This window comes from Lissotriton vulgaris, chromosome 10 (assembly GCF_964263255.1).
Source record: "Lissotriton vulgaris chromosome 10, aLisVul1.2, whole genome shotgun sequence".
NCBI classification, from domain to species: Eukaryota; Metazoa; Chordata; class Amphibia; order Caudata; family Salamandridae; genus Lissotriton; species Lissotriton vulgaris.
This window is the reverse complement of record NC_141698.1, coordinates 155204680-155231870: the sequence shown is the minus strand read 5'-3', so window position 1 is coordinate 155231870 and position 27191 is coordinate 155204680. Positions and strand designations below refer to the sequence as shown.

Here is a 27191-nt window from a genome sequence, read left to right as displayed (position 1 = left end):
AGTCCAAACTGCCAGGCCATGTCCTCCCCGGACTGGAAACAGGCTTCCTAGGACCGGTTTCGGGGTTTCACCCCTCATCAGCCAGAATAGCTTGATTACAGAGGCACAGTGAGCCTGGGAGCCCACGTCTGGGCATACCCGGTGCACTTCGGGTGAGAAGGCAAGAGAGACAATTGATGGACGGAATGCATAACAAATCAAAACATTCACCCCCAGTCAAGAGATCTGGGTTAAATCCATCATTCTTTTGCTCACCATTCCACCCCAGTTTAGACCTGACGATATGCAAATCAGATTTGACCCTAAGCCTCATGGGAACAGTCCAGCCCGAACTACCAAACCAGGTCCTCCCTGGACCGGAAACAAGCAGCCTAGAGCCCGTTTCGGTATTTCAACCCTCAGTAGTCAGGATAGCTTGATTCCAGTGGCACAGTGAGCCAGAGACTCACGTCTGGGCATTCCCGGCGCACTTAGAGCGAGAAAGCAATGCCCAAACATAGGTCCTGGGCTCACTGTGCCACTGGATTCATGCTAGCCTGGCTGACGAGTGGTGGTGCCCCGAAACCGGTCCCAGGATGCTTGCTTCCGGTCGAGGGAGGATCTGGCTTGGCAGTTCAGTCTGGACAGTTCCCATGAGTCAGAGGGTCAAGACTGATTTGCATATGGCTGGGTCTAAACTGGGGTGGCATGGTGAGCAAAAGACCAATGGATTTAACCCAGATCTATTGACTGAGGGAGAATGTTTGATTTGCTCTGCATTCGGGCCATCATCTGTGCGTCTTTTGATTATTTAGTCAGGTGGGACGGGCACTGGAAGAGCACAACACACCATGAAGAGCAACAGGGAGACTATAATGGCATACACCGAGACAATGGAGGGAAGGTGGGAGGGTGTTGGGGGCAGCAAGCGGACCACACTGGGCAGGTGGGAGGGACAGTCGCAGCAAAAAATGCCATGCATGGCAAGCAGGAGGGTTAGTGGCAGCATAACAGTCATGGTGGGCAAGAGGGAGGGGGCAGGGGCATGCACAAAGGACCATGGAGGGCAAAATGAAGGGGTAGGGGCTGGACACAGATGAGAGAAGGCAGCGGAAGAAAGGAAGGTCTAGTTCTAAGGATGACCTTGTCCAGATGGACAGCCAGAAAGGAAGGCTTGGAAGACACAGCTTGTAGTAGCTCACTCGCCCTGCACGCAGAGGTGATGGCCACCAGAAAGCAGTTTTCAAAATGAGAAGTCTGAGAGGACAGTTATGCAGTGGCTCAAAGGGAGCACACATAAGATATGTCAGAACCAAGTTCATGTCCCACTGGGGCCTTCCGAAGGGACCAGGAGGAAAAAGATGCGTAGTGCCCTTAAGAAATCTATTTACAACGGGGGACTTGAAAAGTAAAAGGTTGATCAGGGAGCCTGAGGAAGGCTGAAACGGCCAGGAGGCAGCCCTTAAGAGTGCCAAGAGCAACGCCCTGATGGGCTAAAGATAGGAGGAACAAGCGAACTTCAGAAAGAGGGGCAGAAAGGGGGTCCACAGTCTTTGCTGTGCACCATGCCACAAATGTATTCCATCTGCAGGGGTATACCGTCTTGGTGGCAGGACGCCTGGCAGCCAAGATTACATCACAGACTTCGGGAGGCAGGTCAAATGACATCAACTGTCGCCGCTCAATCTCCATGCAAAGAGGTGGAGGCTGGACAGGTTCGAGTGGAGGACTGTCCCCTGCTGCTGCGACAGAAGATCCCCCCGAAGAGGCAGTCGGATCGGAGGACCGATGGCCATGTGAGCAGCTGAGGATACCAGACTCTTCCTGCCCAATCAGAGGCCACAAGAATGACTTGAGCCCAGTTGCGCTTGATCTTCTTCAGCACTCTGGGCAGAAGTGGTAAAGATGGAAAGGCGTACAGAAGACCGCAACTCCGCTCGTGATGAAAAGCATCTCCTAGCGAGTGCCGCCTTGGAAATTCCAACGCGCAGAATTGCTGACATTGCGCATTCTCTTCGGTGGCGAATAGATCTAACCAAGGCTCTCCTCACTGTTGAAAGAGACCTTGCACCACCTCTGAGTGAAGACGCTATTCGTGATCCATCATGCACCTGCGGCTGAGTTTGTCCGCCCTGGTGTTCAGTGAACCTGCCAGGTGTTGAACCACCAGGGATATGCCCTGATGTTCCAGCCATGTCCAGAGGCGGAGGGCCTCTTGACATGGGGTCCACGACCCCACCCACCTTGTTTGTTGCAGTACCACATGGCGGTGATGTTGCCCATTAACACCTGCACTTCTCTTCCCCGGAATGAGGGAAGGATGAGGGAAGGAATGCTTTGAGTGAAAGATGGATCGCCCGAAGCTCCAGAAGGTCGATGTGGAGCTCGGACTCCGCCGGAGACCAGAGGCCTCTGATCTCCGCTCTCGAAAGTGACACCCCATCCCAGAAGGGATGCGTCTGTCACCACTGTGTGTTCTGGTTGGGGAAGGGAGAGGAATCTGCCATTGACCCAATCCTGGTTTGTGAGCCACCACTGCAATTGTCGTGCAGTGCCCTCTGAGATCTGGGCGCAATCGGACAGATTCTCCTGATGTTCCACCCACTGGAACTTTAGGTCTCACTGCAGAGCCCACATATGCTACCTGGCAGGATCGACCAGGAGGCCATGAGGCCCAGCAGCCTCGGGGTCATCCTGACCGAAACCCAGACTAGAGGCTGAAAGATCGGAATCATAGCCCGAATATCCTGGATTCGATGTTCGGGAGGATAAACCCGAAACTGCGTTGTGTCCAGAACAGCTCCGATGAAGAGGAGATTCTGAGAGGGGGTCAGGTGCGACTTTGGCACCTTGATGGAGAACCACAGGAAATGCAGGAGGTCGGCCGTAGTTTGGAGGTGGGAGAAGACGACTGCCTGGGGCGAGCTAGCCTTCAACAACCAGTCGTCGAGAAAGAGGAAGACAGGAACCCCTGATCTGCGCAGATGAGCTGCGACCACCATCACTTTCGTGAACACCCGAGGGGTGCTGATAAGGCCAACGTGGAGCACGGCAAACTGATAGTCCTCTTGACCTGCCGCGAACCGCAAGTAATGCCGTCAGGACGGGGATGTGAAAGTAAGCGTTCTGCAAGTCCAACGCTACCATCCAGTCTCCAGGGTCGAGGGCAGACAAGACCTGAGCGAGTGTCAACATCTTGAACTTCTCCTTCCAGAGGAAGTGGTTGACGTACCTGAGATCCAAGATAGGACGCAGGCCTTTGTCCTTCTTGAGTACCAGAAAATAGTGGGAATAGCAACCACGACCTACTTCTGAGGCAGGAACGCGCTCTATGGCACCCTTGGCGAAGAGTGCCACAACTTCCTGTTGGAGAAGGGCTAGGTGATCCTCCGATATGCGATGGTACTGAGGTGGCATGGAGGGAGGGGTAGTTTCGAAGGGGAGTATCCCCTTCGGACTATCTGCAGAACCCACCTGTCTGACTTGATGGTGCGCCAGGGGGGAGGTGATGGCGGATCCTGCCGCCCACTGGCGTTTGGTGGCCCTGAAAGGTCGGACTAGGAGGGTTTGGAGGCTGCTGCAGAGGGAGCTGTGGTGCACTGGCCCGCCCGCTGGCCCCCAGAACCACGCAGGTGGTTCACACGTCCCCGGCCGCACTGGGGCTGAACAGTTTGCGGCGGCCTGTGGATCTGGGCGGGACGTAGTGGGGCACCCCTTCCGTAGCCATGAAAGGGGCAAAAGGCAGACTGCGCAAGGCGGGTGGTGGAGAGGCCCATGGACCTGGCCATAGCTCGAGAGTCTTTAAAGCGCTCTAGCGCGCTGTCTGCCTTGTCACCAAAAAGGCGACGGCCATCAAAGGGCATGTCCATAAGGGTGATTTGGGCATCCCCGGAAAAAACAGTCGAACGCAACCAGGCGTAGCGTTAAAGGGCTGCTGACGATATCGTCTTACCAAGTGCGTCGGAGGTATCCAGCCCAAAGCGGATGGTAAACTTCGCTGCGTCTCTCCCCTCGGCAACTGCGCAGGAGAGTACGGCCCGGGCCTCCTCCGGGCACTGAGGTAGCACCTGCGCCACCGTATCCCACACAGAGTGGGTGCAACAGCCCAACAGACATGCGGTGTTTACCGACCGCAGTCCCAAGCTGACGGAAGAAAACATTTTCTTCCCAAGGTGGTCCAGCTTTTTGGATTCCCTATCACATGTTGCGATAGGGAAGATGCCTTTAGAAGTGGATGCTTGAACCACCAAGTTCTCAGGGGTGGAGGGTGTTTGCAGAGAAAAGTGGAGTCGCCAGGGGCCGAGGCAGTGGCGTCGGGCAATCATCCTGTCCACAGAAGCCCCTGTGTTGGGTCTGGACCAGGTGCCCAAATGGATGTCGGTGAGGGCTTCATTAAACGGCAATAAGGGATCCAAAGAACTCGCTGCCGGTTAAAGGACCTCTGTCAGGAGGTTAATCCGGACTGCCACCGTAGGAAGCTCGATGTGGAGAGCCGCAGCCGCCCTACACAACACCACTGCGTATGACGCTCCCTCCTTCGCAGCCACAGTAGGAGGAGACAACATGCCTAGGTCTGGGGAGGTATCCAAGCCACTGGCATCCCCCAGTTCCTCTCTCCAGTCCGGATCGTAATCTAACTGGTCTGTTAAAGGGTCACCAGACCCCTCCCAGTCTTCCTCACCCTAGTCTGGCTGGAAATGGCCAGGGTGGAACACAAGGACAAAAGTACCCATCGATGCCGGATCCGGCCGATGCCAGTCCGGCTCCGTGTCCACATTGGGGCGGAAGCCGGGGTCGACACCGGTTGGACCCCCAGTCGGTTGCGGACGGGGTGCTGGTGGAATCTGAGCCGGTGGAGGTGTAACGAGGTCGACCGGTGCCGATTTCGATCCAGGCCTGGATCCAAGGGGGCCCTGCGGTGCGAGGCCGAAGCTGCCGGTGTCGAAGGCCTATGGTCCCCAGCTGAGTTTGTGGGGCCCAAGGGCACGCCGGCAGAGTCGGGCTGCCCATAGATGGCGTGCATCACTTCGTAAAAGTGACGAAGCTGGACAGGGGTCCCTCCAGGTCCCAGGAAGGGAGGGAAGGCCGGAGCCGACCCTGAAGGCTCCTCACGCGGGGCCACGGGAGGAGCACCACCCGCACCCTTCGTCACGTTAGCTGACGGACGAGGGGAAGTCTAAGAGCAACAATGCTTCTTCGACTTCTTCTTGTGCTTCGACTTACCTGACCAGAGTGTGAAGACTTAGAAGAAGAGTGATGATGGTGACTCCACGATCGGTCCCTCAACCTCCCACGCGACCGGGACCTTGAGTGGCGCGGAGCCGACTGTTTGGCTTCGAGGAGCTTTTGGGACAGCTCCCGCAAAGACTTTGGGACCATGGTTCGGCAGTCGGAGCACGACTTGGGGTCATGGTCGCGCTCCAGGCAGTAGAGGCACACGCGGTGTGTATCCATCACTGACTCAAAAACGACAAAAAGTCAGTCAAAAATTGACGGCGTACCGCTCTCTGGATCTGCGCTTGCTGGTGCGGAAAAAGAAAGAATTAACGTGAGCGTGTGATGGCGGCGTCTATGTAGCTACCAGGACATCATCCCGCCGAAGACTGAGTCGACCGACGCCACCTTCCGACACGCAGGGGTACTGCTGACGAAAAACTTTCCAGATCCAGTCTGAAGCCTAGAGGGTAATTCTAAGGTTAGGAATCTATAACTAACTGTTTCTTTCTGATTAGAACAGTGCTTTTGGGGATACTGCCGAATCAGCACCAAAAGGCCAATAGAATACACTGTAGCTCTGTTTTCTTTGAAGCTCTCCAAGGCCAAATAGTCTTTGTCCCAGAAGCTTAGAGAGCCATCTAATAACATGTCCATCAATCAAGCATGGACATCAATGGAAATCCCATGGAGTCCAAATGGTGTTGCATGGGCTGTGTATGAAGTCTGGGCTGGCGTGCCAGCGGTTAAAGTCATAGTGGATTTCCTTCAGAGTTGGGACCGTGAAAGAATTTTGACGCAGAGTGAGACGTTGGGACAGGTGTCTGCCCTGAAGTCGGGTCAGCTCAGTAACAGGGTCAAGAGGCACAGTCGGCATTAAGAACAGATACATTAGTGGTAGTGTGACTGTTGTGTAGTTGCATAGGCTCTAGACACAAGCACTTCCATTACATATCCACATTTAAAGTGGACACCTTTTTAAACAGTGGCCTCTGCAACACATTTTGATTGCACATCAGAGTACTCAGAAATAATTGTTTACATCTACATTTCTTCATAGGGAATTATGGTCTCTTACAAGATCCCCAGTACTCTATGCAAACTACGTTATGGATTGTTGTCTGTTAAGTCCCAGCCCTGGGTAGGTAGAATGAACAAAATGCGGCTGGTCCAGAGCTCAGGCACTGAATGCATGGGTTTAGTTTAATATATAAACCATATGAGCCCTTCCTTAGGGAGCAGAGCATTTCAACAGGATTGTCGTGGTCACTTTGTGCCTGAATTCTTGCCAGCTGGATCCCATCCCTATCCTAAGAAGGCCTGCGGTCTGCTCTATACCAGACGTAGTTGTCGGATGATAAATGCACACAAATAAATGGGGAGTTAGACCACTCTGTGGGATCTGGCAGATTAGCACATCTATACTTATTAGGATATACAAAGCAAGGTAGGAGTACAATTATATGTCTTCATATAATCCAATGCAATTGTACAATGGTTGAATTATTCATCCTGTTCACCATTCTTGTCATGCTTGACATTGGTTTCTTCATACTAGTAATCATTGCAGAGCGTATATTTTGCACAAGATTCAAGTTGTCTAAAAAAATACTTGAAACACCACTTGTGTATTTCTTGAGTACCTCTTTGGGCATGCCTGACTTACAAACAAAAGGGCAAGATTTGTTTCCACAATTTCCTAGGGGGAAATTAGGGTTGTCATGTTGTGAGGTTGCAGATACCATCCGGTGCCCTGTCAGTTTAGGGGCCCAGGAGGTGCACTGTGAACTAGCCAGGAATTAGGTCAACTTATTTTGATGGTTTGCACGGACTCGCATACTTTGAAGCTTATGTTGCCAAAATGCATGGTCTCCCAGAGAAAGAAGGTGTAGTCATTCTGTAGAACTGGTCATTCTGGAGAATCGGTTAATATTGGGCCCCTTCATTTGGATAACGGTGGACACTTTTGAGGAAAGGTATCTAGCGAATCATCTTGGACTACATTGGAATTACTTTCTACTTGTTTCGTTGATAACATGTCCTGTATACTGATGTTCTGAAATATAACTTTACGGTGTGGAACAGTGGGACACATTTTGAAGATCGAGGATGTCATTTCTATTCTAGGCTCCGACTTTCAGGAATATTGTCTTTACCCAGGCCTGGTGACCCATGCGATTGTGACAACAGTATTATTCCATTTAGCCTTGAAGAAGTCACTTGTGTGACGAAACAGCTTCTAATTGCTGCCATGCCAATCCCGAGCAGTATCCAAATCCAAATTATACAACAGCTCCTTTGTCTGAACAGCCTTTATATGAGGCCCAGGGTCAAAGGCAACCCCTTAACCCTGCCCCTTGCCTTCATCCCCTTACATACTTAAAATGCAAGTGGGTCAGTTAAGAGGAGTCAATGTTCTATAACCTTCTCAAATGGGGAGACAAAGAAAATGATTTAAGATACTAAAGAAGTTTTACTGTGTGTGAAAAATATCCAGAATGAGTTAAATTGTAAGATCAAACTTGACAATGGAAGGCAGCATACTCTGGACTACAGTGTGTTACATAATAATATATCTGGTACACATGGATATTAATTCAAACCTGTCTGAAGCATCCCATTATTGTCACCAAAAGGGGAAAGGGAGGCAGGAGGAAGCGAGATAAAGTTTGTGTTTTAATTATTCAAAACACCTGTTCAGATAGATCTGCTGAATATTAATGATGTCTTTCTTCGGCTGACAAGCAATGCATAGAGGAGAAACAAAACCCTTATGTAACCTGATCAGGACTGGCTTCCAACTTAAGTAAAAACAAAATATCCAGTACAGCACAGAGTAAGACATATGCTAAATAAACGTACAGACCACTTCAAACAAAGTAGCGCCGTATTTACTCACCATTTACTTCAATCAGGTTGGCATTTTTTTGATTCAAAATTACATACAGTTCACGTTGATCCGACTTTTTCCCCACAACCCAGTAGTCGCTCATTGCTTTCACAATGATTTCCTCATCCTCGTCCGCTCTGAAAGAAAAGCAACTGGTCATCTGTTTGTTTTTTATATGCAAATGTAACAAGTTGAGTTATTATTCTCTGGGGAGATATAGTAGAAAAGACAGAAGGCATTCACAAATGAACGATGGTTTCCGATGGTGGCAACTAGAATGGATGTAATTTATAATCTTATTTGTTAGGGTGTTTTATATAGTGCTGTGGCGTAACTGTACAGCCACTTTTTAGATACCTATAATTAAAAAACACTCTAGTAAATGACACAAACACTGCCTAGTAAACAATAAGCCAGGAAAAGACTAAGGCCTTCAGAGAAGTTAAGATCTCTACATAGATCATTCAGGGAAGTAAATAAAACAGGGAACCAACTTACCTTTAGTATCAATATTCACAGGAGTACTGTCTCTGGTTCCACAAGCAAAGTTACCCTCCAATGTCAGTACCCTAACTCCTTTCAACAGCATTACAAAATACTGAGGCGGAAATGTCCAAACACTACCTCCCTCAAGCACAAACCCACGAGCAAGGCTACTTCTACACCTTGGATTCACATTTTAACATTTAAAAAAGGAACATACAAGCTACAACTTACGAGAATGATTGTGGGCAGTAAGTATTCATGGTAAATGGATGACATAAAATCTGACTCCTTTGGGCCATTGCAGTAGCTTTCATTTAAGTTTTGTTTTTTTGGCCACATGTGCACACATGTTAATTTCAGGGGTGCAAAAGGGTGTCCTATTGACACCCTTACAACCCTGAAATTGCATTCTCAATTTGCGATTCTCTAATTGAGAATCGCAAATTGAGAATGTCTTCCCATTCATTCCTATGGGCCTTCTAGCCCATAGGAATGGATGAGAAGGTATTCCTTATTTGCGAATCTTAATTTGCGATTCGCAAATAAGGAACAAGTGGGATTTGCAAAATGTTTTGCTAAACCTACCTACATTGCGTTTTCGATTCTCTAATTGTGATTCCCAAAAAATCGCAATATGAGAATCGCAAAACACAGTTTACCTACATATGGCCTTTTATGCTTAAACTTAGCACTGCAGAGTTAGAGCCCTAGACACGAAGGTTCAACTATAAAATGTTTTCATGAGGGACACTAATTCAAGAATTTGGTATCAGAAGTTCACTTTTACTTTAAAATTAAAAGCGCAGGCGGAATGTGGGACATGCTGGAGGAGGAAGATGAACTATAAAAAATACCTTATAAGGCTACTTTCTAGCATGATTGAACTTTAACATTTCTAGAGGCGGCCAGGGATACATGAAGGGAATTGATTAACTTCTTTGTAGAATTGTAGACTGCATACGCTCTTAATATAAGACTGACAATTCCATTATATAATGTACTGAATTACAGGTATATTGCATTAAAAGATTTTAAAAATCCAGTAAGCAATTTCTGAAGCAGATGAGGATGAATTGCTAACTAACCTAAGTGGGAATTGCTTAAAGCCAGACATTCCAAATTCTGGCTAGTTAAAGTCAGAGCAAAGTCATTGTGATCCCAGGGCAGATATTTGGTCTCTGACATTCACAAGATCTATATTTAAAAAAAGCGTGGATGACATCCTGATGTTGGTGACAGAATGTCAAGCATGTCGTATTTTGGGATGATGTAAAAAGATTCTAAGTGGGAATTCTAGCTTTGAAGTGGCCGGGCGCTGTAAGGATAAACCGGTTTCCTAATGTTAATTTGACCTTGGAGTTATACTTTCACTGCTTGCTTTCAATATGCACAACATTGTGCAATCTAAATGCAACTACATCAAAAATCTGTGTTTAAATTGTTTGCAAAAATATGCGAATATACCTAGAGCAGCGTTAGAAGTGGGCGGGGACGGAAGGGCACGGCGTGCCCTTACTTCTTAAAATTATGTTAGTCCGTTCCCCTACTTCTTAGTTTTGAAAGAGCGTACCGGGGACTGTAAAATTGCCATACTTTAAAGTACACCTTTTTTTCTTTTTCACGCATGAGTGGTGCAACGTGAATATTCAGAAGGCCTCTGCACTGCGCCCGGCCTCCTCCCCTTCCCTGCTGGGTCTAATGGGCCTGCAAAGTGAGACTGAAAGGGCCATCAGTGTAGCATAGTGCGAAAACGGCTACTCTGATGGCCCTGCGGCTGCTGTGAGCCCGTGATCACACCTCATTTGTGAGGACACTGCCAGCAAATTTACATGCCAATTTAAAGCTGCTATTAGTTGGGTTTTGTGGCAGTGATATTCACAGTGTTTAGCTGCTGAAGCAACGTTCATCAATGCCTACCAGACTGTTTCGAGGCAATTTCGGCCCGGAGGTGCACCGGGGCCGTTTTCACACCACTTCTAGTTCTGTTGACAGTTGTCCTCCCCATACAGGCCCCGGTGTAACACACACCATTCCAAAGATGTTTGAGAAACCCAAGGGCAAGAGTGGTTTTGCACCCATAACCAAACGAGTAAGCTCATATTTGGAAGCAGTATTTACACCACCTCCTGACCCATGTGCACATGATTTGGCAGATTTAATAATTGCATGTACTAACAGATTCGCCCCCCTGCAAAGCCCCATTGATAATGACGCCATCAGTGCAGACAAATCTTTTCCAACTCAAGCAATGACAGCCCCGGCGTTTGACCCCAGTATTTAGGAGTCTGTTAGTGATTTAAGAAAATATTCCAATGTTCTGAAGTCTATGATTGGTGACTAGTAATCAAAAGGAGAATGGACACTGGTATCTGCAAAAACCAAATAGTTTTTTATCGAGAACCCTCATAGACTTCCTGGAATCGTGTCGTAGCGGTATATCTTTTATCCGCCCCCTCAGGAGTCATGGCATAGTCATTGGGTTAACGATTAACGTGCAGGGTGCCTGCCTCACCAGAGGCTACTTCTGGTATTTACAGAAGTGTCCAGAAATAAAAAGTGGGTAGAAAAAACTGTTAAAAATAGTGAGTAGATCAAAAGAGTGAATTTTATTTACAAAGTCTAATCACTAAACTAAAAAACGTTGTGATATTAAGTAGTCGAGTTAATGAACTACTATATCGTATTCAAAAAAGGTGTCGACATGTTTCAGCTCTCGGGGCCCTACAGGGTCAGGGGAGCTTTCGTCAGGACAAGGACAAGAAACAAATTTACAAAGAAATACACACACTATTTGCGTGGTATTGGATGCTGATGGCATGGAATTTCCAAGCTGTATTCAAAGACAAAAAGAACACCAACAAATAGTGAGTTGGGTAGTGTGTGAGGTACGGCACTATCGGGCACACATTATGTACAAAGCATCACTAATGCTATTAACCGATTATTCTGGTTGTGGAAATAATCTCATACAAGGTTAAAAAAGTGGAGAAAGTTACAGGTACAAGTGAACTTAGGGGAGTGGGAACAGCCAAATCGCCGTCTAGTTTATCAATGTCTTAGAGACGGGTATCATGCAGAGGTCTTTACACGATGACAGGGTGGGAGTAGAGCATGGATTAGTGCACCATATTCATGTCTCTGCTATTGAAGAATCTAGCATACATCCAACAGTCAATGTTCGTCATACATGTATCCGAGGGATACCCAATCATACAGTTAAGTTTACCTTTATGATTGAGTTTTTTGGCATCAACAGGGACTCGGAGTCGCGCCAGGAGTTTCACTCTAGGGGAGACAACAGCGGGTCTCAGGTTTATTAGTAGAGGCGTTCTTACCTTGGTAGCTGTGTGGAAAATCAGGAAACGCCATTCTTACCCATGCGGCCCGGATTTCGTGCCTAGTGCTGACTCTGCCCCTGGTTCATGGTAGGTCAGAGCTCACGGCACTTATATGCTGGTGGTAGACACTAAAAAAGGACTACTCATCGAACATGTAATTGACATACCAAGATGGTGGCCTCACTGGTGGGGTATCTAGGTTTAATTAGCTGAACTGATGCCAGGGGATATGGTCATTCATACCTATTACATCAGTTCTCAAGCGGTCAACCCATCTCTGTTCCTTGTGAAACAAGACTTGTTCAGCATTGTGATCTTTGAAGTCGAGCATTTCCAAAACTGTCCATTTCAGGTCATCACACGTGTGACCGGCTTCTACAAAATGGGCACATAGTTTGGTCGTGTTCTTTTTCAGCCTCACATTGCTTCGGTGTTCTCCTATACGGAGTTTGACTTTGCGGCAGGTCATGCCGATGTATTGTTTTTGGCAGGGACATGTGATCATGTAAATCACATGTGAGGAGTTACAGTTCGTGTGACTCCTTTGGGTCCAGAGCAGATCATCATTTAATTGGAGGGTTTTTGTACAGGTGGTGAACTTGCAGACCCCGCATGTACCACAAGGGTAATGTCCGGTCACTGGAGTCATGTTAATATCTCTAATGTTGGACCTTGGCATAGGTTTCCTCGGTCTTGTATGGACCAGAACATCTTTTATATTTTTTGTTCTTCTGTTGGCAAACCTAGGTTTGGGCCAGTTTAGGTTGCCAGAGGTGAGTATTTGCCATTTCTTCTTGATGAGTTTTTGGACTTCATGGGTGGCTGGGCAATAGGTGGTTACGCAGGTTACAAGGTCTTTCACTGGCTCTTTGATTGTGCTTTGTAGTAGACAGTCTCTCGGCTGATATTTCGCACGTTTTGCGCACTTCTTTATTATTGCCGGAGTGTAATCCCTTTTCTTCAGTTTTCGGCTTAGTTCTGCTGCTTGTAGTTTATAATCAGTTATTTTGCTGCAGTTACGTTTATGTCTCAAGAATTGGCTGTACGGGAGATTGTCTCGTAACGGCCGCGGGTGGTAACTGTGGTAAGATAGTAAGCAGTTTTTGGCCGTGGGCTTGGTGTAGGTTTTGGTCTCAAGTTTGCCATTTTCAGAAAAAATGGTTAGATCCAGGAAGTCAATTGTATTTCTGCTGGATGTGAAGGTGAACTTCAGCCAAGGATCTCTGCCATTGAGCCAGTCCATGAAGTTGGTTAGATCTGATTGAGTGTCCCATAGTAGTATGACGTCGTCAATGTAACGTTTCCAATATTTGATATTGGGAAAGTAGGGATTGGTGTTGTTCAGGATGCAGTCCTCTTCCAAACGGCTCACATAGAGTCCTGCTACTGAGGGCGCAAATGCACTCCCCATGGAGGTCCCATGACATTGGAGGAATAATTGTCCATTATACTCAAAATAGTTCTCTTGTAATGAGAGTCTGCAACATTCAAGAATGAAGTGGCGTGGGGTCTTGTAGTTCCAATCTTCTTTGAAGAGGAGGTCCTCCAACATTTTGAGCGTGTCTTCTTGCGGTAGACTGGTGTAGAGGGATTCTACATCCAGTCCCACTAGTAGCATGTTATTTTGGTCATATTCCACATTTGATATTTGGCCCAATAAGTCTCGTGTATCCTTGAGATATGTGGGTGTTTTCTGGACCAGGGGTTTCAAGTACTCATCTGCGAACTTTGACAATGGCTCCAAAAGGGACCCTATTCCCGAGACTATCGGGCGTCCAGGAGGAGGGAATCTGTTTTTGTGGGTTTTAGGCAGGGAGTAAAAGAACGGAGTTTTGGGGTTCTTTGGTGTGAGGTATTCTGCCTCTTTTTTCGATATCCAGTCATTAGTCTCAGCCTCATGTACCATTATGGCTATGGTATTGGTCAATCTTTCTGTGGGATCGATGTCAAGGCGTTTGTAGAAAGTCTCATTCCTCAAGAGTGTTTGGCACTGTTCGTCATAGCCTTCTTTAGTGAGGATAACTACCCCACCCCCCTTGTCTGCGGGCTTGATGATGATCTCTTCGTTGTCTCTGAGCTCAGAGAGCGCCTTTTTCTCTCTCTTTGTCATATTTTGATAGACGTTTTCCTTGTAGTTCATTTCGTCTATCCCTTTCATCACGGCTTGTTCGAAAGCCTGGATCTCAATGGGTACTGCTGTAGTTGGTGGACTGAACTTGGATTTTCTCCTCAAGTTTGTGTCTCCGGTTATCCCTGGGTTTGTGGAGTCTTTAAAGAAAGCTTTCAATTTCAGCGTCCTGCAGAATTCTGAGACTTCACACTTGAGTTTGAACCGGTCTGTTGTAGGAGTGGGGACGAAACCTAAACCTTTGTTGAGGACATTTATCTGGTCCTCCGTCAGGGAAAGGGTAGTCAGATTCACAATCAGTGTGTCTTCTTGCTCGTGCTCGGTTGTGCTGACGCCATGCTCCTGGTTTGTACACTTGGCTGTTGGTCCTGCCACCTTAGACTTTTCTTTTTGCCTCTCGAAATGTTTTGGCCTCTCCCTAAAAAAGGCTGTGCCTGGTGTTGGTTCGCATTTCCTGGCATGTGTTGGTTGTCCATTTGGTGTTGCTGGTTACCATTGGGATGGAATGGATTCATCCAACCGGCAAAAGGAGGCATATACGGAGGGTAGTACGGCATTGGGTTGCCATGGTAGAAAGGTGGTCTTTGCCATCTATTACCGCGTCTCGGGCGTTGGAATCTGAAATTATTCCGACCCCTCCTTGGAGTCGATCCATCAGAGCTTGTGTCTGAGCCATCTGACGAAGTACCCCCGTTGGAATCTGCGTCAGATCCGTGATTCGTAACCACAAAGTCCTCTTTAGAATAAGGGTGCATTTTTTCTTGACTAAATTTTTTCAGTTCCTTTGCTAGTTTTTGAAGTTTATTTTGTGTCAAGTATTCTTGCATTTCTTCCATTTCTTTTGTGATTTCGTCCAGGCGTTTCTTGTACACTTGGGGATTTATATTCTTTTTTAGCTCATTTTCGCACTCTTCTATTTCTTGTAGAAGGGCATCAGACAGCCTTTTAGCTGTTTTCACTATTAAGACTAAATAGTCTAGTGTACATTTCCATGAGATGGAAGACCAATCACGACGGAACACTAGGTCGTGTAAAAAGATTCTGGGCGCATTGGTCACCCATAGACCTTTTGGTGCAGATTTAGATCTGAGGTATTCAGTCATTATGATCCCGTGTATAGCTGTCCGGATCTGCTCCCGCTTTTTGTTTGTTAGCGTTTCCCACTCGTCGGTTTGTGCTATGGTTTCAATGAATTCTTGGTTTTGTAATAGTGAGTTACCTGCCAGTATTTCATCGATGTCGCTCCCCGAGAAGCTTAAACCCATATTATTCTCCATTTTTAGAAAGTACAGAATCTAGTACAATACTGTGACTATTTCTGTAGTATTCCCTGCAGCTGTGCGCTGCTTAATACATTCGTAATCAACAAGGGAGGGAAGAGGAAACGGAGTCCATTCAGTTCCCCTACGTGAGTAACCCTCTGGTGAGGCAGGCACCCTGCACGTTAATCGTTAACCCAATGACTATGCCATGACTCCTGAGGGGGCGGATAAAAGATATACCGCTACGACACGATTCCAGGAAGTCTATGAGGGTTCTCGATAAAAAACTATTTGGTTTTTGCAGATACCAGTGTCCATTCTCCTTTTGATTACTAGTTACTCACGTAGGGGAACTGAATGGATACTACAGAAATAGTCACAGTATTGTACTAGATTCTGTACTTTCTAAAAATGGAGAATAATATGGGTTTAAGCTTCTCGGGGAGCGACATCGATGAAATACTGGCAGGTAACTCACTATTACAAAACCAAGAATTCATTGAAACCATAGCACAAACCGACGAGTGGGAAACGCTAACAAACAAAAAGCGAGAGCAGATCCGGACAGCTATACACGGGATCATAATGACTGAATACCTCAGATCTAAATCTGCACCAAAAGGTCTATGGGTGACCAATGCGCCCAGAATCTTTTTACACGACCTAGTGTTCCGTCGTGATTGGTCTTCCATCTCATGGAAATGTACACTAGACTATTTAGTCTTAATAGTGAAAACAGCTAAAAGGCTGTCTGATGCCCTTCTACAAGAAATAGAAGAGTGCGAAAATGAGCTAAAAAAGAATATAAATCCCCAAGTGTACAAGAAACGCCTGGACGAAATCACAAAAGAAATGGAAGAAATGCAAGAATACTTGACACAAAATAAACTTCAAAAACTAGCAAAGGAACTGAAAAAATTTAGTCAAGAAAAAATGCACCCTTATTCTAAAGAGGACTTTGTGGTTACGAATCACGGATCTGACGCAGATTCCAACGGGGGTACTTCGTCAGACGGCTCAGACACAAGCTCTGATGGATCGACTCCAAGGAGGGGTCGGAATAATTTCAGATTCCAACGCCCGAGACGCGGTAATAGATGGCAAAGACCACCTTTCTACCATGGCAACCCAATGCCGTACTACCCTCCGTATATGCCTCCTTTTGCCGGTTGGATGAATCCATTCCATCCCAATGGTAACCAGCAACACCAAATGGACAACCAACACATGCCAGGAAATGCGAACCAACACCAGGCACAGCCTTTTTTAGGGAGAGGCCAAAACATTTCGAGAGGCAAAAAGAAAAGTCTAAGGTGGCAGGACCAACAGCCAAGTGTACAAACCAGGAGCATGGCGTCAGCACAACCGAGCACGAGCAAGAAGACACACTGATTGTGAATCTGACTACCCTTTCCCTGACGGAGGACCAGATAAATGTCCTCAACAAAGGTTTAGGTTTCGTCCCCACTCCTACAACAGACCGGTTCAAACTCAAGTGTGAAGTCTCAGAATTCTGCAGGACGCTGAAATTGAAAGCTTTCTTTAAAGACTCCACAAACCCAGGGATAACCGGAGACACAAACTTGAGGAGAAAATCCAAGTTCAGTCCACCAACTACAGCAGTACCCATTGAGATCCAGGCTTTCGAACAAGCCGTGATGAAAGGGATAGACGAAATGAACTACAAGGAAAACGTCTATCAAAATATGACAAAGAGAGAGAAAAAGGCGCTCTCTGAGCTCAGAGACAACGAAGAGATCATCATCAAGCCCGCAGACAAGGGGGGTGGGGTAGTTATCCTCACTAAAGAAGGCTATGACGAACAGTGCCAAACACTCTTGAGGAATGAGACTTTCTACAAACGCCTTGACATCGATCCCACAGAAAGATTGACCAATACCATAGCCATAATGGTACATGAGGCTGAGACTAATGACTGGATATCGAAAAAAGAGGCAGAATACCTCACACCAAAGAACCCCAAAACTCCGTTCTTTTACTCCCTGCCTAAAACCCACAAAAACAGATTCCCTCCTCCTGGACGCCCGATAGTCTCGGGAATAGGGTCCCTTTTGGAGCCATTGTCAAAGTTCGCAGATGAGTACTTGAAACCCCTGGTCCAGAAAACACCCACATATCTCAAGGATACACGAGACTTATTGGGCCAAATATCAAATGTGGAATATGACCAAAATAACATGCTACTAGTGGGACTGGATGTAGAATCCCTCTACACCAGTCTACCGCAAGAAGACACGCTCAAAATGTTGGAGGACATCCTCTTCAAAGAAGATTGGAACTACAAGACCCCACGCCACTTCATTCTTGAATGTTGCAGACTCGCATTACAAGAGAACTATTTTGAGTATAATGGACAATTATTCCTCCAATGTCATGGGACCTCCATGGGGAGTGCATTTGCGCCCTCAGTAGCAGGACTCTATGTGAGCCGTTTGGAAGAGGACTGCATCCTGAACAACACCAATCCCTACTTTCCCAATATCAAATATTGGAAACGTTACATTGACGACGTCATACTACTATGGGACACTCAATCAGATCTAACCAACTTCATGGACTGGCTCAATGGCAGAGATCCTTGGCTGAAGTTCACCTTCACATCCAGCAGAAATACAATTGACTTCCTGGATCTAACCATTTTTTCTGAAAATGGCAAACTTGAGACCAAAACCTACACCAAGCCCACGGCCAAAAACTGCTTACTATCTTACCACAGTTACCACCCGCGGCCGTTACGAGACAATCTCCCGTACAGCCAATTCTTGAGACATAAACGTAACTGCAGCAAAATAACTGATTATAAACTACAAGCAGCAGAACTAAGCCGAAAACTGAAGAAAAGGGATTACACTCCGGCAATAATAAAGAAGTGCGCAAAACGTGCGAAATATCAGCCGAGAGACTGTCTACTACAAAGCACAATCAAAGAGCCAGTGAAAGACCTTGTAACCTGCGTAACCACCTATTGCCCAGCCACCCATGAAGTCCAAAAACTCATCAAGAAGAAATGGCAAATACTCACCTCTGGCAACCTAAACTGGCCCAAACCTAGGTTTGCCAACAGAAGAACAAAAAATATAAAAGATGTTCTGGTCCATACAAGACCGAGGAAACCTATGCCAAGGTCCAACATTAGAGATATTAACATGACTCCAGTGACCGGACATTACCCTTGTGGTACATGCGGGGTCTGCAAGTTCACCACCTGTACAAAAACCCTCCAATTAAATGATGATCTGCTCTGGACCCAAAGGAGTCACACGAACTGTAACTCCTCACATGTGATTTACATGATCACATGTCCCTGCCAAAAACAATACATCGGCATGACCTGCCGCAAAGTCAAACTCCGTATAGGAGAACACCGAAGCAATGTGAGGCTGAAAAAGAACACGACCAAACTATGTGCCCATTTTGTAGAAGCCGGTCACACGTGTGATGACCTGAAATGGACAGTTTTGGAAATGCTCGACTTCAAAGATCACAATGCTGAACAAGTCTTGTTTCACAAGGAACAGAGATGGGTTGACCGCTTGAGAACTGATGTAATAGGTATGAATGACCATATCCCCTGGCATCAGTTCAGCTAATTAAACCTAGATACCCCACCAGTGAGGCCACCATCTTGGTATGTCAATTACATGTTCGATGAGTAGTCCTTTTTTAGTGTCTACCACCAGCATATAAGTGCCGTGAGCTCTGACCTACCATGAACCAGGGGCAGAGTCAGCACTAGGCACGAAATCCGGGCCGCATGGGTAAGAATGGCGTTTCCTGATTTTCCACACAGCTACCAAGGTAAGAACGCCTCTACTAATAAACCTGAGACCCGCTGTTGTCTCCCCTAGAGTGAAACTCCTGGCGCGACTCCGAGTCCCTGTTGATGCCAAAAAACTCAATCATAAAGGTAAACTTAACTGTATGATTGGGTATCCCTCGGATACATGTATGACGAACATTGACTGTTGGATGTATGCTAGATTCTTCAATAGCAGAGACATGAATATGGTGCACTAATCCATGCTCTACTCCCACCCTGTCATCGTGTAAAGACCTCTGCATGATACCCGTCTCTAAGACATTGATAAACTAGACGGCGATTTGGCTGTTCCCACTCCCCTAAGTTCACTTGTACCTGTAACTTTCTCCACTTTTTTAACCTTGTATGAGATTATTTCCACAACCAGAATAATCGGTTAATAGCATTAGTGATGCTTTGTACATAATGTGTGCCCGATAGTGCCGTACCTCACACACTACCCAACTCACTATTTGTTGGTGTTCTTTTTGTCTTTGAATACAGCTTGGAAATTCCATGCCATCAGCATCCAATACCACGCAAATAGTGTGTGTATTTCTTTGTAAATTTGTTTCTTGTCCTTGTCCTGACGAAAGCTCCCCTGACCCTGTAGGGCCCCGAGAGCTGAAACATGTCGACACCTTTTTTGAATACGATATAGTAGTTCATTAACTCGACTACTTAATATCACAACGTTTTTTAGTTTAGTGATTAGACTTTGTAAATAAAATTCACTCTTTTGATCTACTCACTATTTTTAACAGTTTTTTCTACCCACTTTTTATTTCTGGACACTTCTGTAAATACCAGAAGTAGCCTCTGGTGAGGCAGGCACCCTGCACGTTAATCGTTAACCCAATGACTATGCCATGACTCCTGAGGGGGCGGATAAAAGATATACCGCTACGACACGATTCCAGGAAGTCTATGAGGGTTCTCGATAAAAAACTATTTGGTTTTTGCAGATACCAGTGTCCATTCTCCTTTTGATTACTAGTTACTCACGTAGGGGAACTGAATGGACTCCGTTTCCTCTTCCCTCCCTTGTTGATTACGAAAGTCTATGATTGGTGACCTTATGGGGATGATGAAGGGCAGGAGCAGTGATGGGGCAGGAGCAGTGATGGGGCAGGAGCAGTGATGGGGCAGGAGAGGCGACAGGGCAGGAGAGGAGACGTGGAAGGAGAGGCAATAGGGCAGGAGAGGTGACCGGGCAAAAGAAGTGACGGGCAGGTGACATGACAGGCAGGTGATGTGACGGGCAGGTGAGGTGATGGGCAGGAGAGGTGACGGGGCAGGAGAGGTGACGGGGCAGGAGAGGTGACGGGGCTTGAGCTAGAGCAGTAACCGGGTGTGAGCGGTGAAAGGACAGCAGCGGTGAAAGGACAGGAGAAGTGAACGGGGCAGGAGCAGTGAACGGGGCAGGAGCAGTGAACGGGGCAGGAGCAGTGAACGGGGCAGGAGCAGTGAACGGGGCAGCAGAAATGAACAGGGCAGCAGAAATGAACAGGGCAGCAGAAATGAACGGGGCAGGAGCAGTGAACGGGGCAGGAGCAGTGAACGGGGCAGGAGCAGTGATAGGGCAGGAGCAGCGACAGGGCAGGAGAAGCAACAGGGCAGGAGAGGAGACGTGGAAGGAGAGGCAACAGGGCAGGAGAGGTGACCGGGCACAAGAAGTGACGGGCAGGTGACATGACAGGCAGGTGATGTGACGGGTAGGTGATGTGACGGGCAGGTGAGGTGATGGGCAGGAGAGGTGACGGGGCAGGAGAGGTGACGGGGCAGGAGAGGTGACGGGGCAGGAGAGGTGACGGGGCAGGAGAGGTGACGGGGCAGGAGCAGTGAACAGGACAGGAGCAGTGAACAGGACAGGAGCAGTGAACAGGACAGGAGCGGTGAGCGGGGCAGGAGCGGTGAACAGGGCAGGAGCGGTGATCGGGGCAGGAGCGGTGAACAGGGCAGGAGCGGTGAACAGGGCAGGAGCGGTGAACAGGGCAGGAGCGGTGAACAGGGCAGGAGCGGTGACGGAGCATGAGCTAGAGCAGTAACCGGGTGTGAGCGGTGAAAGGACAGGAGACGTGAACGGGGCAGGAGCAGTGAACGGGGTAGCAGAAATGAACGAGGCAGCAGAAATGAACGGGGCTGGAGCAGTAAATGGGGCAGGAGCAGTAAACGGGGCAGGAGCAGTGAACGGGGCAGGAGCAGTGATAGGGCAGGAGAAGCGACAGGGCAGGAGAAGTGACAGGGCAGGAGAGTAGATGTGGAAGGAGAGGCAACAGGGCAGGAGAGGTGACCGGGCACAAGAAGTGACGGGCAGGTGACATGACAGGCAAATGATGGGATGGGCAGGTGAGGTGATGGGCAGGAGAGGTGACGGGGCAGGAGAGGTGACGGGGCAGGAGAGGTGACGGGGCAGGAGAGGTGACGGGCAGGAGAGGTGACGGGGCAGGAGAGGTGACGGGGCAGGAGAGGTGACTGGGCAGGAGAGGTGACTGGGCAGGAGAGGTGACGGGGCAGGAGAGGTGACGGGGCTGACGGGGCAGAAGAGGTGACGGGGCAGAAGAGGTGATGGGGCATGACCTAGTGCAGTAACCGGGTGTGAGCGGTGAAAAGACAGGAGCGGAGAAAGGACAGGAGCAATGAAAGGACAGGAGCAGTGAACGAGGCAGGAGCAGTGAACGAGGCAGGAGGTGCGAACGGGGCAGGAGCAGCAAACGGGGCAGGAGCAGTGATGGGGCAGGAGAGGTGACAGGGCAGGAGAGGAGACGTGGAAGGAGAGGCAACAGGGCAGGAGAGGTGACTGGGCAGGTGACATGACAGGCAGGTGACATGACAGGCAGGAGAGGTGACGGGGCAGGAGAGGTGACGGGGCAGGAGAGGTGACGGGGCAGGAGAGGTGACGAGGCAGGAGAGGTGACGGGGCAGGAGAGGTGACGGGGCAGGAGAGGTGACGAGGCAGGAGAGGTGACGGGGCATGAGCTAGAGCAGTAACCGGATGTGAGCGGTGAAAGGACAGGAGCGGTGAACTGGGCAGGAGCGGTGAACTGGGCAGGAGCGGTGAACTGGGCAGGAGCAGTGAACGGGGCAGGAGCAGTGAACGGGGCAGGAGCAGTGAACGGGGCAGGAGCAGTGAACGGGGCAGGAGCAGTGATGGGGCAGGAGAGGCGACAGGGCAGGAGAGGAGACGTGGAAGGAGAGGCAACAGGGCAGGAGAGGTGACCGGGCACAAGAAGTGACAGGCAGGTGACATGACAGGCAGGGGATGTGACGGGCAGGTGAGGTGATGGGCAGTAAAGGTGACGGGGCAGGAGAGGTGACGGGGCAGGAGAGGTGACGGGGCAGGAGAGGTGACGGGGCAGGAGAGGTGACGGGGCAGGAGAGGTGACGGGCAGGAGAGGTGACGGGCAGGAGAGGTGACGGGGCAGGAGCAGTGAACAGGGCAGGAGCAGTGAACAGGACAGGAGCAGTGAACAGGACAGGAGCAGTGAACAGGACAGGAGCAGTGAACAGGACAGGAGCAGTGAACGGGGCAGGAGCGGTGAGCGGGGCAGGAGCGGTGAGCGGGGCAGGAGCGGTGAGCGGGGCAGGAGCGGTGAACAGGGCAGGAGCGGTGAGCGGGGCAGGAGCGGTGAGCGGGGCAGGAGCGGTGAGCGGGGCAGGAGCGGTGAACAGGGCAGGAGCGGTGAACAGGGCAGGAGCGGTGAACAGGGCAGGAGCGGTGAACAGGGCAGGAGCAGTGACGGGCAGGAGCAGTGACGGGCAGGAGAAGTGACAGGCCAGTAGAAGTGACAGGCCAGTAGAAGTGACGGGCCAGGAGAAGGGAGGGGTCGGGGGAATTGACGAAGCAGGAGTGTTGATCGAGCATGAGCAGGAGTACTGACTGGACAGGAGCAGTGAAAGGGCAGGAGTAGGCGTTTCCCAGGGCGACTGGAAGGGTAGGGGGCCAGTTTAGTTTGGGGGGACCGGTTTTGTACAAGTGCAGGAGTTTTAAAAACACTGCAAAGTTATTTATATATTCAGCAGGTTTCGGTCAACAATACAAGTGCCAAGATAACTTTGGTGATCAATGTACCTGCTGGAGGGAGATGGGAGCATGTTTTGTCTAGTGGCTATTTTACTCATCTAAGGTAGTGCAGAGGGGTAATATGCCTGCTGCAAAGAACATGTACCATGCATATTAAAGAGCAATATGTTATGTGTATAGTTCAGTGGGTACTGCTTTGTGTTCACTTCCCGAATGAAAGGACACTTGAATACATATGGCCTGGCAGTTCGGGCTCGACTGTTCACATTGGGCGCAGGATCAAGACTGATTTGCATATGGCTGGGTCCAAACTGGAATGGCATGGTGAGCAAAAAACGATGGATTTAAGCCCCGATCTCTGAACTGGGGTGAATGTATGACCTTGTTCTGCATTCTGTCCATCAATTGTTCTTTTTGCATTTGTCACCCCGAGTGGGACAGGTATGCTCAGACATGAGTCCTGTGCTCTCCATGCCAACCGGTCCTAGGATGCTTGTTTGCAGTCCAGGGAGGACCTGGCCTGGCAGTTCGGGCTACACTGTTCTCATTGGGCACAGGATCAAGACTGATTTGCATATGGCTGGGTCCAAACTGAAATCGCATGTGAGCAAAGAAACAATGGATTTAGGCCCATCTCTCTGCACTGGGGTGAATGTATGATATTGCTCTGCATTCTGTCCACCAGTTGTTCTTTTTGCTATATTATGATTGAGCAGCCAGCTGGCTGACATGAATATGAAGGAGCCTTTGTGGGTTTCCGTGAGTCTAGATTCTTCTGAAGAGTCCCTTTCTCTTCTGAGCCCTGCTTAACACATGTGTATAGGAGGAGCCCTGCATTCATGACCTCAATGTTTGAGACAAAAAATAATCATGGATTTCTGAACAATGAGAGTAAAAGCATTAAGGTAACATGTTGTTCCTGCTTATATTTCACATGCTTTACATAAACCTGTATTCCCTATGAGTGTTTGCTTTTTCCTGAATTAAACCTCAAAAAACATATCCATTCTTTTAATTAAATAACGTTATAAGCTGTAACTGGTCAGTGAAATGCTAAACGTACTAAAAATTGGTATGTTTTGCTATTTCTAGCCACACCCCTGACTCCGCCCACTGATTCAATCTTCGGTTGTTCCCGCCCCCTGATTCTCCACCCACAGTTCCCCTACTTTTTTTTCCCCACTTCGACCACTGACCTAGAGGGTGTAATGCTAGAGAACACTTAAGAACAGAGAACAGAAGGAAATTATGATGACAATGAGTATTGCCAAAGCTCTTTCCTATTACAATAAATAAATGATTCACTCTATCATATATTGTGTCAGAACGAGATGGACGAGTAGAAGAAAGATGTGATGTCTTTTGCAGATGAGATTTCTTCACTAACCAAGTTGAGAAAATCTGAAAAGCTATAGGCTGGAAAGAGTAAAAATAATGTATTTGACGCTCCTGGATTTGACAACATCTTTCTGGACTCTCACAGTAAATACAGAGCAAAGGAAAAACAGTATCAGCACCGAGTAGCTGATGTGAAGCACTGTTTTTGTGAAGACTTTACGCAAAACATTGTAAGTTCTGTGCCGTGTCATAAGACTGTGCGTGTGACGGGTTGTTTTTAGCTGTGAGGTATATGATCATAGGACCACAAACGAATTGTGCATGGACCATGAAACAACCTGCACGTGGTGATAATACTTGATGTCTACTGTACGAGTCTGGATTTGAACAGATGCACTGCAAGGGACAAAGAATGTAAAACTGAGAACCCAGGCTTGAGCCATCGTTGTCAATTAATATTCGATTTCACTTTATGCGGTTTCTTTGCTGGCACGTCTTATGTTAATTATTGGTCTGTGCTCATCTTATTAGCTTAAAAATATAAAAACTTTTTTTATTCTCTTGCAACAAAGCAACTAAGCAGAAGAACATAAGACATTAAGAACTTTGGAAATGTAGATCAGGCTCAGAGCGCCGACTTGAGGAGGTGATGACATATTTATAGAGAACAGGAATTTGGAAGCTTGTAAAGCAGAGGCAGCTGCGCCACAGTCGACAGCTGGCTTGGCGCAACGTTCGCTTTTTAACAGAAAGGAAATGACGACCCGAAATAGTCACAAGATTTAAACATGTTCAGTCAACAAGGTGGCCTGCAAGATGTACTCACCGTGAAAAGTCACTGTTAATGTCCCCCAGAATCTTCATTAGGTCAGGATGAACCGACGTCAGAGAGACACTAGGTGTTTTCCTCATGTGAATTGTACTCTTCTCCGCCAGATTCATGTGGTTGAAATAGATAAACTTAAACTGGGGCTCTTTTTCAGACCTACGACAGGGTGAGAAAAGTGTTAAATTAATTCTAGACATGTGGGGGGAAAAAAGCAGGCAAAAGAGTGTATAAACTTCCTGAAATTATGCTTTCAAGATTTGGACTCGATAATTCTGCGACTAAAATCACAGCTGTTCCCTGAAAGAGTGCGTAATTGTGGCAAGCAGCATTCCATGGCCAAAAATAAAAACATTAACAAATAGTAAAAAAAAAAAACTAAGCAAATCCGGACGACAAAACTTTGCTCATGCTCTTTTCCTATGACCGCCTAAAAGCAGGCAACAAAGAGAAAACCAAGCATTTACAATGCAATGGTCTCGGCATTATTAAAGTTAGAGCTATTGGCATTGGTCATGACATTTTTATTTATGTTTGTTTTGAAAACATAAATAAATGGCATTGTCATCTACAATGTCAATAGCTTAATCTCTCGCAAATGCGAGACCTATTGCATTTGCACCCACACACAGAGCCACACACACCCACACAGAGCCACCTACAAAAAAAGCGACCCTCAGAGCCCCACACACACACACCCTGCCCCCCACACACACACACACCGAACCCCACACATACACACACACACCGAGCCCCACGCACACACACACACACCCAGCCCCTCACACACCGAGCCCCACACACACACACACACACCGAGCCCCACACACACACACACACACCCAGCCCCACACACACACACACCATGACACAACACATGTACATTTAAAACACCTTTAAAATACTTCCATGAAAGTACTATATAAAAGGAAACAGGAGACAGTATATAAAATCAAGTTAGGCTGTGCCTAGCTGACAAGAGGGTAATGAAAATTCTACATCGACAGAACCATCAAGACAGACAAGACAGTGGCTTAATTAAATCAGTGATCATGTTACACCCAGAATGGTAAAATTAACCAAAGTCTACTTCAAATGGGGAATCCTCTGAACTTTGTCTCCTAAGTAAATGTAAATGTAAATGTGTTGTACTTGTATAGCGCACAGCTACCCCGGACCGGGGTCTCCCGGCGCTTGTACTCATACCGATCAGGAACCCTTCCTGGCTTTCCTTGTCAAGTGTCCATTCCTGGGCACCTCCATGGTGAAACCAGGCATCCCTTGCGCTGTTGGGGCCATTGTGGAGATTAAGCAAGCTATTGCCCAGAGTTGCAGCATGGGACCTCATGATTAGAATAGGCACTGAGGCGAGAATATCCGGTCAGAGGAATTTATGAGCCCGAGACACGCCGAGGCAGGAATCGAACCCTGGTCCCTGGCCAGAACTCTGCATCAAGGTCTGCCTCTCTAAACATTGAGCCACACTCCTCCATGGGACATGACTTCATGCGGTCCTGTGACCACATCACCCTGATACTGGTGGAACTCCACTTGCCCACACGATCTTCAAAACCAGCTGCACCCTCCACAAAGTAACCAGACTTGCATCTCTACCTATGTGGCTAACATGTTCACTATCTGTGGTCTCTCTTGGCACACCCGCCATATTAGTGGCATGCTTCATAAATATGTCTCTTTGAGAATGAAACATTCACCCTAGAACTCAAGAACCAGGTGTGAAATTCAGTCTTAGACTGTTCTCTCGTGGTGACACCCCTGTCTTTTAAGATTTACTACCCCCCCAGTCCCCTATTAGCCTGTGCGGGGTCCTCCTTTACTTTTTAACTTAACTCTCTTGGCACACTGACAGCTAAGACACCGTCAGA

General features: G+C 47.9%; 1 protein-coding gene across 4 annotated transcripts in view; it reads right to left on the bottom strand.

Moving 5' to 3' along the window:
• Positions 1–27191, bottom strand: part of CCZ1 (CCZ1 vacuolar protein trafficking and biogenesis associated) — a 302840-nt gene that overhangs the window by 16993 nt on the left and 258656 nt on the right. For all 4 annotated transcript variants that reach the window (XM_086940736.1, XM_086940735.1, XM_086940734.1 and 1 more), the window contains 2 exons: positions 25306–25464; positions 8093–8220 (listed from right to left, as the gene is read on the bottom strand). In XM_086940736.1, coding sequence (XP_086796862.1) covers positions 8093–8220; positions 25306–25464 — 287 coding nt within the window. The remainder of the gene's footprint in view (positions 1–8092; positions 8221–25305; positions 25465–27191) is intronic.